The 11834-nt window shown below is 40.3% G+C and overlaps 1 protein-coding gene across 1 annotated transcript; it reads left to right on the top strand.

Moving 5' to 3' along the window:
- The first annotated feature begins 743 nt into the window (after window positions 1–743).
- ACTC1 (actin alpha cardiac muscle 1) lies at window positions 744–10515 on the top strand. Its single transcript, XM_082275334.1, has 7 exons — window positions 744–902; window positions 4186–4330; window positions 5651–5975; window positions 7417–7578; window positions 8427–8618; window positions 9525–9706; window positions 10230–10515. Exons 2-7 carry the CDS (start codon window positions 4202–4204, stop codon window positions 10371–10373), a joined length of 1134 nt encoding a protein of 377 aa, XP_082131460.1. The 5' UTR covers window positions 744–902; window positions 4186–4201; the 3' UTR covers window positions 10374–10515.
- The last annotated feature ends 1319 nt before the right edge of the window (window positions 10516–11834 follow it).

The raw sequence follows: 11834 nt of genomic DNA, 5'->3' as shown, positions 1-11834 counted from the left end.
TTCCATATATGATATCCTCCGAAAAGTTCCAACCTGACAGAGGGCAAGCTTTTCAATAAAACGTCTACTCGTTTAACCCTTTTGTGGCTAGATCTTTGTTTTTTTTTACTTTTATGTGTGCTTTTACTGTGCTTTTTTTTAAATTTTATTTACATTGCAATGAGACATGATGAACGCACACAGGATATTCTAGAAATAAGGGGCTTTAACTGCAGGCCCCAGACGTATTAAGAGGATTACAATAGCAATATATTATGGACCTAATGTCTCACCTTTGCTAGGCTGTTTATAACACCATCCTGGCAAAGGCTCAAGGAATATGTGAAATACTTGGTGAGCTCAGTGTTCTCTCTACTTTACTTAACAGGCTTCTTATTCCATTATTAATGTATAAGTCACGGGCAAATCAAGCCGCTGTCCAAGGTCTCATTAAACAGAGCACAAATCAGCGTGGTCTGCAGCTCCCTGGTGACTGGCTCTCCTACTCCCTACCCCTCCCTTCTGCAATTGTGTTGCACCTGTCTGCTCCCTAAGCAGTCCCTGATTCTGTACTATTTCTTTCATTGTGCTGCTTTTTTTTTTTTGTCACCCGGCATAGCAGACATGCTTTTTTCAGGAATCCCTATTTGGCCATCCCTCGTAGTGCTCTCCCCACCTCCACCGGTTCCATACATGGGCTGGGGGGTCCACGGACCCTGCCCTCCCCCTCACCTACTCCATTAATGGCTTCTTTGCTACTCAATGGCCCAGAAGCTACCAAATAAGGAGAGGCCGCCTGCCTTTCCCTGTGGAGCTCCCCACTGACTCTACATCTTCAGGCAGAGTATAAATTGACAAGTCAGTCCCCAAGGCAGCACCCAGCCAATTTCAATCACAGCAGCCAGCTCTCTTGTGCTGACCAGGTGAGTACCAGCAGGGACCTATAGGTGGCTTGTCGCTTCTTCCCGTCCGATGGATTTCAGCACTTACTGGGACAGTCAAGTCAAGCTCGGATTTTTTTTTTGGAATTATTTTGAAACAACTTTTTTTTTTTTTTCTTTTAATGCAATACAAAAAAAAAAAGAAAACTGGTTTACATTGAAAAGGCCTGAGCAGGGAAGCATTACCTGACAGTAAAGGCTGAAATTATTCAAGGAAATCTACATTTTAGTCTTAAAACTGATTTTTATTGGTTAGAGGATATTGGTTCTCTGAATGCAGTGCATTCTGGGATCAGTGCTACTTGTGGTTCTTCTAGATTATGCAATGACAGCAATCGGCAGCTGTTACATATAGATTTTTTTTTCCTATCAGTGGGACACTAGTGACTAAACTATAGCAATATATAATGGAGTAAAAAAAAGGGGGAAATGATTCATTGAGGAATAACTACTTCATTTTTTGGGGGATTAATATTTTAATTATTATTATTATTATTATTATTATACAGGATTTATATAGCGCCGACAGTTTGCGGGGAAGACAATACAGTTACAATACAATTCAATACAGGAGGATTTAGAGGGCCCTGCTCGTTAGAGCTTAAGTTATTTATAAAGAAATGACAAATTATTCAGCTCTTTACATATATAATTGTACATTTAGATTAGTCCCTGCTTTCAAGGAGAATCCCTAAGGCTGGCCATACATTATACAATTTTCTGTACAATTTTCTTTAGATTTACATTCAGCTATGTAGTACAAAGGCCTGCCTTATGGGATACAATTGAAAGTGTTGTTGAGTTTTGACCTCATATTATATGGTATTTGGTAAGTCGAAAAGAAAATTGTACAAGAAAATTGAACATGTATGGCCAGCCTAAAGCTGGATACACACCATACAACTTTCGTTGGTAGATTTACTTTAGATTTACCTTTACTATGTAGTAGAAGGGCCTGCCTGATTGCATACAAAGTGAAAGTGTTTAGATTTGACCTCATATTATATGGTTTTGGTAAATCTAAAGACAATCCTATAGTGTGTATGGCCCACAAAGCTGGATACACACCATACAACTTATGTTGTTAGATTTCCTTTAGATTTACCTTTGCTATGTAGTAGAAGGGCCAGCCTGATTGCATACAAAATGAAAGTGTTTAGATTTGACCTCATATTATATGGTTTTGGTAAATCTAAAGGGAAAAATCTAAAGACAATCCTATAGTGTGTATGGCTCACAAAGCTGGATACACACTATAACTTTTGTTGGTAGATTTCCTTTAGATTTACCTTCAACTATGTAGTACAAAGGCCTGCCTTATAGGATACAATTGAAAGTGTTGTTGAGTTTTGACCTCATATTATATGGTATTTGGTAAATCTAAAGCTGGATACACACTATCCAACTTTTGTGGTTAGATTTCCTTCTGATTTACCTTTTCTGTGTAGTGCAAGGGCCTGCCAGATTGCATACAAATTGAAAGTGTTTAGGTTTGACCTCATATTATATGGTTTTGGTAAGTCTAAAGGGAAAAATCTAAAGAAAATTGTATAGTGTGTATCCAGCTTTATGCATACGCATACTAGGGTCTATTTAGACAGGAGCCAATTAACCTACCCGCAAGTCTTCAGAGTTAATTACATGTATGTAGCACTAGCCCCATTGATATTTAAAGTCAAAATCCCCAAAACTTTTCAAACGCAGCCCAAATTTCCCTTGTTCGGTTCAATGGTTAAAATCCGAAGATTTAACCCCTAGTTGAGCAATAGTAAAAAGCAAATCACATTCTTGTTTTCAGCTTCTTAATGCGGTTACTTACTGCATGGAAGAGGTTAACAAGCTTGAGAGGGACCATAGGAATGTTGTGTGTATGAATATGTCCGGACTGGAGAAGAGAAGGACAGTGAGGGTTTGTGTGTAGAAGACAGCTGCTCATTGACATGTGAGGATCTAGGGTTACAAGGACAGGAGGGGCTGCAAAAGCACATTTGATATATTTATTTTAACAATTGTATGATTCGAACTAAAGCAGATTTTTTTTTTACTTTGTACCAAATTTTTTTTTATTTTTTTAGAGGAAAACATTTTTCCAATTACAATGGCAGCTGATATAGCAAGATAGATTCCTTTAAATTTGATCATTTTATATTAAAAAATATAAAACCCACTCACTTTGGAGTATATCCCTAGCCAAAACCTTTTTAAAAAATGTGTTGGATAGTTATTACCTCTGTTTTTATCGCTGTCTGTGTCCCCACTGACCTTCACTATTTGTCCAGGTGATCTTTATCACTAAAATAGAAAGTCATGTGAAATACAAAATTTTAAAGGTGTCACCAGAATAAGAGGTATTCTTATAGCGGTGACAACTAACAGGGGGTTTCCCCTTATTACCTTACTTTGAACATCTTTCCTCTCACTTCCTGCTGTGTCCCCAAAAAAGGAAATGAAGGGGAATCTCTGCAATGGGACACGGATAGCAAAAAAAAAAAAAAATGAAGGGGGTTATAACTATCCCATACCCAGTCCAAAGCCATATAAATAACATTTAGCTTTAGATACACTTTAAGTAAGATCCTCGCAGTATAGCGGAGTTTTAATGTTGTAATGTGGATCTACTAATCAACCTTGTGGAACAAGTAGATATAAAATATTTTTTTGTACATTGGGAATATAGAATACAGTATGTTTGTAAACGTCATTATTTAGTAGAGCGAAGTGCTACAATGCCCTGGTAAATGGTAGACAATTACAGTTGCCATGGATTATTATCCATGACAACTGTAAGACTCCGTTCACACTATATCGGATCCGACTTCGGGGCGACCTGTGAAGTCGCGTGCAGCGCAACTTTGGCGCAACTTGCATGGACTTCATAAAATGAATGTATATGCAAGTCGCTCCAGGTCGCCCAGAAGTAGTACAGGACCTTTTTTCTAAGTCGGAACGACTTGTGTCGCTCCTATTAGAACCGTTCCTGTACTACACTATGGGACGCGACGGTCCGCGACTTGTCAGGCTGACCAAGTCGCGGTCCAAGTCAGATCAGTTTCAATGGGCTGTAATTGTCGCCCATGTACCGGTACATTGCCACAATTTAAGTGCCAGAATATACATTTATACAAAACCTTTTATATTAAAAAAAATAATGTAATCTTTAGTTCTGTTTAAATATATTTACTGCTTTTGTTAGCAGTGCTTAGGCTGTGTGCATGCTTAAGAGAAAGTTTGTTCTGAGTTTTTTTCTATTTTCACCTGTTTACAGAACTTAACCTGCCAACATGTGTGACGATGAGGAGACTACCGCCTTGGTGTGCGACAACGGCTCAGGGCTGGTAAAGGCTGGGTTCGCCGGGGATGATGCTCCTCGTGCTGTGTTCCCCTCAATCGTTGGTCGCCCCCGTCATCAGGTACGCAACCTTTTCTCACTATACCTAAAATATTTGATTTTTACAATATAGTATACCAGACAGTGATATGGAGAAGTAGCCTACCTTAAAATTGTGTTTAAGGGGTTTTTTTTAAAAAAAAAAACAAAATTTTAAGGTCTAAGAGGCACAATCACCATAAATAAATTCTTAATATATTATCAAGGCTTTTCTAATAATCTCCCAAAAAAGTATAAATAGAGTGGTATAGACCTCTCTGTAGGCCACTGAGACACAATAGTTAAATAATTCACAGCTTGTTTGCAACAAGCCTATGTATCTGCAGCTCTTAATCTTTCCTTGCTTTTCTACTACTGGGAGATAAAAATAGAAAGTGCACAGGCCCTGTCCTGCAAGGTTCAGTGATAAGACGAGCCAGTTATTAATAGGCAGCTTTGAGCCTGCTTATATTCTCCTACCGTACTGTGTACTGGCTGAAATTTGCCTTGTTATACAGTCAATGCTGGCACACTTTGAATGGCGCTGCCATAGCTGAAATAACAGCGGGAGCACTTCTAACATCCAAATACTCATGAGGGGAAGCGAAGCATATTAGAATTAAGCTTTGCCAACAGCCCATTAGTATCAGTTACTGCTGCCCTGCCAAGTTCCCCACAGGGAATTTACTGGGCCCATTGGCACATGGGTCATAGGCAGCTGGGGCAGCTTAAAGGGTCAAATTAAAATAATGCCAGCTGAGTAATGATCCTGTCACCTTGAGTTGTAGGTCAGAGCTTTTCTAATCTGAAGTTATAAACACTCTATGACACAGACTTCTAAATACCAAATGTGTACTATTATCAACATAATGTAACAATATTGGTACTTTTCCACTGCAAGTACCGGCTCGGCTCTACTCGGCCCTGCTTGGCCCGGTTTGCTTTTCCACTGCTGGTACCGCATGGTACGGGGCTGGAACAGTTCGGTACGGTACGGTACGGTATGGTTTGCTTTTCCACTAAAGTAGTACTAAACTTAAGTGGGTGGGATAACAACGATTCTCTGACCAATCAGTGGCTAGTAGTGACTGCATGCAAAGGATTGTTGGATATGGTACCGGGTATGGTACCTCTTGGAACCACAATCGAGGTGGTACTGTTTTTGAGAGCCGTACCGTTCGGTTCCATGCAGTGGAAAAGCGCCACCGTACCCTACCGAACCGTTCCTACACCGTACCATGCGGTACCAGCAGTGGAAAAACACAAAAGCGAGCCGAACCGTTCAGTTCCATGCAGTGGAAAAGCTCCTTATGTTCTGTGGGATTTTTTTTTTAACTATAGTCTTCCATTTTCCCTACTTTAGGGAGTCATGGTTGGTATGGGTCAGAAGGATTCCTATGTAGGTGATGAGGCTCAGAGCAAGAGAGGTATCCTGACTCTGAAATACCCCATTGAGCATGGTATCATCACCAACTGGGATGACATGGAGAAGATCTGGCATCACACCTTCTACAATGAGCTCCGTGTAGCCCCAGAGGAGCACCCCACCCTGCTCACTGAAGCCCCCCTGAACCCCAAGGCTAATCGTGAGAAGATGACCCAGATCATGTTTGAGACCTTCAATGTCCCAGCCATGTATGTTGCCATCCAGGCTGTGCTGTCCCTGTACGCCTCCGGTCGTACCACAGGTGAGAACAAAAATCAATGTTTTTTATAATAAAGACAGAAGATAGGAGACTAAACTAAGGTTTTAACATGAAAGGAGGGAAAAGTATCAAGACATCCAAACCATGTATGGCCAATACTAGATTCTCTTTGTTCTAGTTTTTTTTTTAAATTTCTTTGTTTAATATGCTAACTGCTATTCCAACATTTAAAAAAAAATACTAAGGGCTCTTTCACACGGCCGCTCCGATTTCTTCTTCCGCTGCACTTTTTTTTTTTTCACGGACACGGATGACACTTGTGTCATCCGCTCTGTATGTCCGTATATCATCCCATCCGTTTGCGGATGATATACGGACATAATGTATGTCTATGGGAATTGCGGATGTCAGCGGATGACACAGCTGACATCTGATTTTGCATCTGTTCTGTTTTTTTAACGGAAGAAAAATAGGGTTCTGTTCCGTTCCAAAAAACGGAACAGAACTGAAAGGATGCAAATCGGATGTCAGCGGATGGTCATCCGCTGACATCCGCAATCCCATTGACATACATTATGTCCGTATATCACCCGCAAACGGATGGGGTGATATACAGACATACGGAACGCCCTTGTGAAAGAGCCCTAATACCAAACATCTCTCCTGCTGAACAATAACATGTTAAATCATTTAGCCCAACACATAGTACTTCTCTCAGTACAGAATCATTATAAACTAGACACTACAGAAAAACCTTAGTCTTGAGGAGGTCAACAAATTGGCAGTTTTGTTTTCTATTTCAAACCAAACCTTAGTAATGCACAAAAGTCAAATAATTAATTGCAAGTGCAAGCAGAATGCTACGGAAGGCTTTTTCTTCCTACACTGTTGACACAGACGTCCCTGAATCCAGACTATTTTTTGGTACAGAAATCATGGCTTATATTTACCAAAATAGCACTTCACAGAGAAGGGGGAGTGAAGCGATGTGACCCCATGCTGCCTTGCATTGAACGCAGGGGTAGAAACATCTGTTACAAACAGAAAAGAGAGAAGTAGCAGTAATTGCTTTTAAGTTCTCTATTGCTGTTTGTATGTAAATCCCCAAAGATAGTACGCTGATAGAATAATACAACTGCAAGTGTCATAAATCTGTCTCTTGCAAGCAGTATGGCTGTAGCCTTGTTCACTGCGATTTTCTGTTCACTGCAGCAAAGTATTTTGCCCTAGATGAGAAGGTGGCTTTATATTTTTTTGATACCCCAAGGTGTCACTCAATGCTTCCTACTATCCCCCACCTTTGCCAGGTAGCTGTCCCTGTACCTACTCTCTTGCCACCATACAACAGAAAGCTTTTGCAGTAACATATGTGTTGAATTTCTATTAAGGCTGTTCATAGTGATTGACCCATAGTGCAGAGACTTTTACTCTAGAAATCTGTCAGATTTGGCTTCATCTGTTTACTTTTATTTGTGATTCCTAGGTATCGTTCTGGACTCCGGTGATGGTGTCACACACAATGTCCCCATCTATGAAGGGTATGCTCTTCCCCACGCCATCATGCGTCTTGATCTGGCTGGCAGAGACCTCACAGATTACCTCATGAAAATCCTGACTGAACGTGGCTACTCTTTTGTGACCACAGGCAAGTTTTCTGTCATCTTTTGGCTTCTAAGAATGTATTTGCTGTAGGGCCCAAAATCTCAAAGGTTTTACTCCTTAGAGCCAGCTTCATGGCAATACAGAGGCAATGTCACACAGAACAGGAATCTTTAATGAAATCTTTAGTGCCTACGGCACATTAACTTACAGTAGCTTCATCAGAATCTGTGATACACATGCAATGTATATCTTGGGATTTGAAGCATTATGTAACTACTACGCAAATCTCACATTACATACCAGTCAAATTCATGACAACCTAGGGCAAAGCCGAGATGTTCTTGCCTTATGAATGCAGAATCGGCTTACTTATTTTTCAATTTACAAGAAGACAGATGTTCATTTATGAATACTGCATATAATAATATATATGCATTACCCTGCCAATCAAACATTATCTTTCATTAGGCATGGTAGTTTAGACTAACAAGAGATAAATCTAATGGGTTTTTGTGTTAATGTACATCGCCATTTTGTAGTTCATTAAAGAAACCCCTATAGTATGCACTGCCAGTGCAAATCACCCCTGCTTAAATGTATTGAGGTTTAAAGAAAGGTCAGGCTACAACTACATTTCTGCATTTTCAAGCACTGTGGTTGCAAAGCTGCGTGTTTAGGATACATTTTACACTTAGTTTACTCTTTATGCCTTAGAAAGATGTTTTGCTGGAAACCTCACCAGAGATTCAGCAAGCAGAATTTTTGTTGACCCCCATTACTTTAAAATGCATACATAGGTCTGTAGTCTAAAAGCCCTAGTATTGGTTACTTCAAATGTGTTTTTTATATCAAAACACTAATTTACTAACTTTATATTTTTCCTATCTACAGCTGAACGTGAAATTGTCCGTGACATCAAGGAGAAGCTGTGCTATGTGGCTTTGGACTTTGAGAATGAGATGGCAACTGCTGCCTCTTCCTCTTCCCTGGAGAAGAGCTATGAACTGCCTGATGGTCAGGTCATCACCATTGGCAATGAGCGTTTCCGTTGCCCTGAGACCCTCTTCCAGCCTTCCTTCATTGGTAAGCCATGCAACTAGAATCTAACCATTGATCTTCTCACAGACATAAGAGGTGTTTGGAAGACCTGCCTACTAAACAGGTGGTGCATAACAGCACATAGTGTACAGAGAGAGAGAGGGGGATAATAGAGAGAGGGGGTGAGAGAGAGAGGGGGGATGAGAGAGAGGGGGGTGAGAGAGTGGATTGAGAGAGGGGGATGAGAGAGAGAGGGGGGATGAGAGAGGGGGGGTGAGAGATAGGGGGGGTGAGAGAGAGAGGGGGATGAGAGAGAGGAGGTGTGAGGGAGAGGGGGTGAGTGAGAGAGAGGGGGGTGAGAGAGGCGGCTCTAGCAACCAGTAGCCAATAGAGTCTCAGGTGGAGGGGGGGTAGCTTTTTTGCTGCCCCCTTGCAAAGTGCCGCCCTAGGCCTGGGCCTTGTTGGCCTAGGCCAAAATACAGCACACTGAAAACACCCTTGCAAAGAGGAGATATGAAAGGTCAGGAGAAAGCATTTTAAACTCTAGTTTTCAATTGATTCAGAATATAAGCCCCCACCAGCTAAAATGCTTTACATCACACACACACACCTAAAGACAATGTGGCCTCCCAATTCTTCTGACCTTCCCTAAGATTCTATAAGCTGAATAGTATGATGGTTGCTGCACTACTCTATTTAAAATCCTGTCTAGTTAAGGGCTGATTAATGTTTGAGGCACTTTCATACCGTTCTCCACAGCCAACACAAGCTGTGACTTCAACAAAGACCCTTTTATCATTTTCAGGCCCTGACACCTGTTAAGTTGTGTAGGCAGTTGCTGTCCATTTGGCAGCATTTGTTGATCCAGCACATGACATTATCAGCACCTGTTCTTCACAATCACCACTATTTGCACACAAATCATAATCCTCTTCTACTTGCAATTACCAGGTATGGAGTCTGCTGGTATTCATGAAACCACATACAACAGCATCATGAAGTGCGACATTGATATCCGCAAGGACCTGTACGCCAACAACGTCCTGTCTGGTGGTACCACCATGTACCCTGGTATTGCTGACAGAATGCAGAAGGAAATCACTGCCCTGGCCCCCAGCACAATGAAGATCAAGGTAAGCTTTCAATATACACCAGGCAGTTTACAATATTACAATGCCAACAAAAAACCCAGACTCATAGAACATCCTAAATTATTATCAACAATTTACATCAACGCATTCTAAATAGAGAAGATAAAACCTTCCTTTTTAGAAAAAAAAGAAAAATTAAAATGTACAATGGAGGCTTTTACATGCTAATCAACTAAGTTTAATTTTATATGAACTGAAAACCACAGCCTCAGTCAAGAATGTAGATTTTATGTATAATAACATCTATAGCAGGGATCTTCAAACTACAACCCTCCAGATGTTGCAGAACTACACATCCCATGAGGCATTGTAAAACTCTGACATTCATAGACATGACTAGGCATGATGGGAATTGTAGTTCCTGAACCACTAGAGGACCATAGTATGAAGACCCCTGATCTATAGGATCAAACTGCCTATATCTATTGATGGGTTGGTGAATTGCTACACAGTGACTCTGATTACGGATACTTTACTCATTCTCTTCTGTTCTTTTTTCACATAGATCATTGCCCCACCTGAGCGTAAATACTCTGTATGGATTGGTGGCTCCATTCTGGCTTCTCTGTCCACCTTCCAGCAGATGTGGATCAGCAAACAAGAATACGATGAGGCTGGACCCTCCATTGTGCACAGGAAGTGCTTCTAAACAGTTCACATTCTCCTTCCTTCAAATGTACACAGTACCTCCGACTCAAGACAAAGAATACATGGGCAGCCACTGTACAGTTTGTTTACACTCCATCATATTTATTACTTTATAAATAAAACAAATGCCGTTATTAAGTTCAGCAGCGTTTGCCTGTCTTTTTTTCCCTGACTGGGATGTTTTATTGCAAAATAAAAGGAACCATCTTCTCAAGGCCTGGCTGTGTTGTGTTACAGTTTCTTGGGAAAAAAAATAAAAAAATTAGTGCAGCTTATAAATATCTCAATGGTGATCTCAGCATAGAAAATTGGGATTGGAGGACCTTAATTATGAAGAGCGTCTGCAACATCTTGATTTATTCTCCCTGGAGAAGAGACGCCTGAGAGGGGACATGATAGCAATTTTTAAATATCTCAATGGGGATCTCAGCTTAGAAAAAAAGCTGTTCAGTCGAAAGGATTGCATGAGGACTCGAGGGCATACAATGCGATTAGAGGAGAAGCGTTTTAACCTCAGGCAACATGGGGGGTTCTTTACTGTTAGGGCTACAAGATTGTGGAATTCTCTACCACAAGAGGTGGTTTCTGCGGGAAGTATGGTGGCTTTCAAAAGACTCTTAGATGTATATCTCAAGAATCAGAACATTCATGGGTATGAGAGATGATTACGGCCACACACACCTACACAGGTTGAACTGGATGGACTATTGTCTTTATTCAACCTCACCTACTATGTAACTATATGAGGGCTGGACCACTTGAGCTGTTGCGTTTTGGGTCCTTGCAAAAAAAAAAAAAAAAATCGAATTAATCACTAGAATTTAATATACTGAGAGCAATACCTATGACTGAGCACTATTTATCAGAATATTGCATACATAAAGCAACCACAAACCTTTGTCTTTCACAGTTTTCCACAGTGTAATGGCACCAATTAACCAAATCTTTACATGTGCCTTAATAATAATAATAAATTAATTATTGTAATACTAGATCAAAAAACAAATTTTCTCAAAATCTGGTAACAGTGAGAAACATTATCAGTAAGATTAAAAAAAAAAAAAAAAACACTTGTCCTGGGCCTCACAAGAGCTGTACAGAAATTTGAATTGCATGGTTATGAAGGCTCTTGTATCCCTTTATTACACCAGAATAACTTATCGCTTCTAAGAGAGACATATTCCTGTTGGCTGTAAATAGGATCCTATCAGAAGAGAAAGATGCAAGCTGTCAATGCCAAACACAACCTATTAAATTACTGGTTGCCTCGCTGTCACAGTGTACCTTCAGTTCGTAAAATCAATGATGCACAACAAGTATTCATTTAAAGACTTACGACTATTCTGAGTCTGACTTTACTAAACTTTGTACTTGTCTCAGCTTGATGCCTCAGATAATAAAAAAAAAGCCAGTGGATCCACACACCGGTCAAATAACATTTTATTTTATTATTTTTCTTTTT

The sequence above is a fragment of the Pelophylax lessonae genome, assembly GCF_965119305.1.
Source record: "Pelophylax lessonae genome assembly, chromosome: 13".
NCBI classification, from domain to species: Eukaryota; Metazoa; Chordata; class Amphibia; order Anura; family Ranidae; genus Pelophylax; species Pelophylax lessonae.
Note: the sequence above shows the minus strand (reverse complement) of the source record. Positions and strands in the feature narration are given on the sequence as shown.

Bases quoted from the DNA above. Each gene is read 5' to 3' on its own strand.
- ACTC1 (XM_082275334.1), top strand. From the start codon at position 4,202: ATGTGTGACGATGAGGAGACTACCGCCTTGGTGTGCGACAACGGCTCA. The intron at 4,331-5,650 runs GTACGCAACCTT...TCCCTACTTTAG, and splicing joins TTGGTCGCCCCCGTCATCAG to GGAGTCATGGTTGGTATGGG. The intron at 9,707-10,229 runs GTAAGCTTTCAA...TTTTTCACATAG, and splicing joins CCAGCACAATGAAGATCAAG to ATCATTGCCCCACCTGAGCG.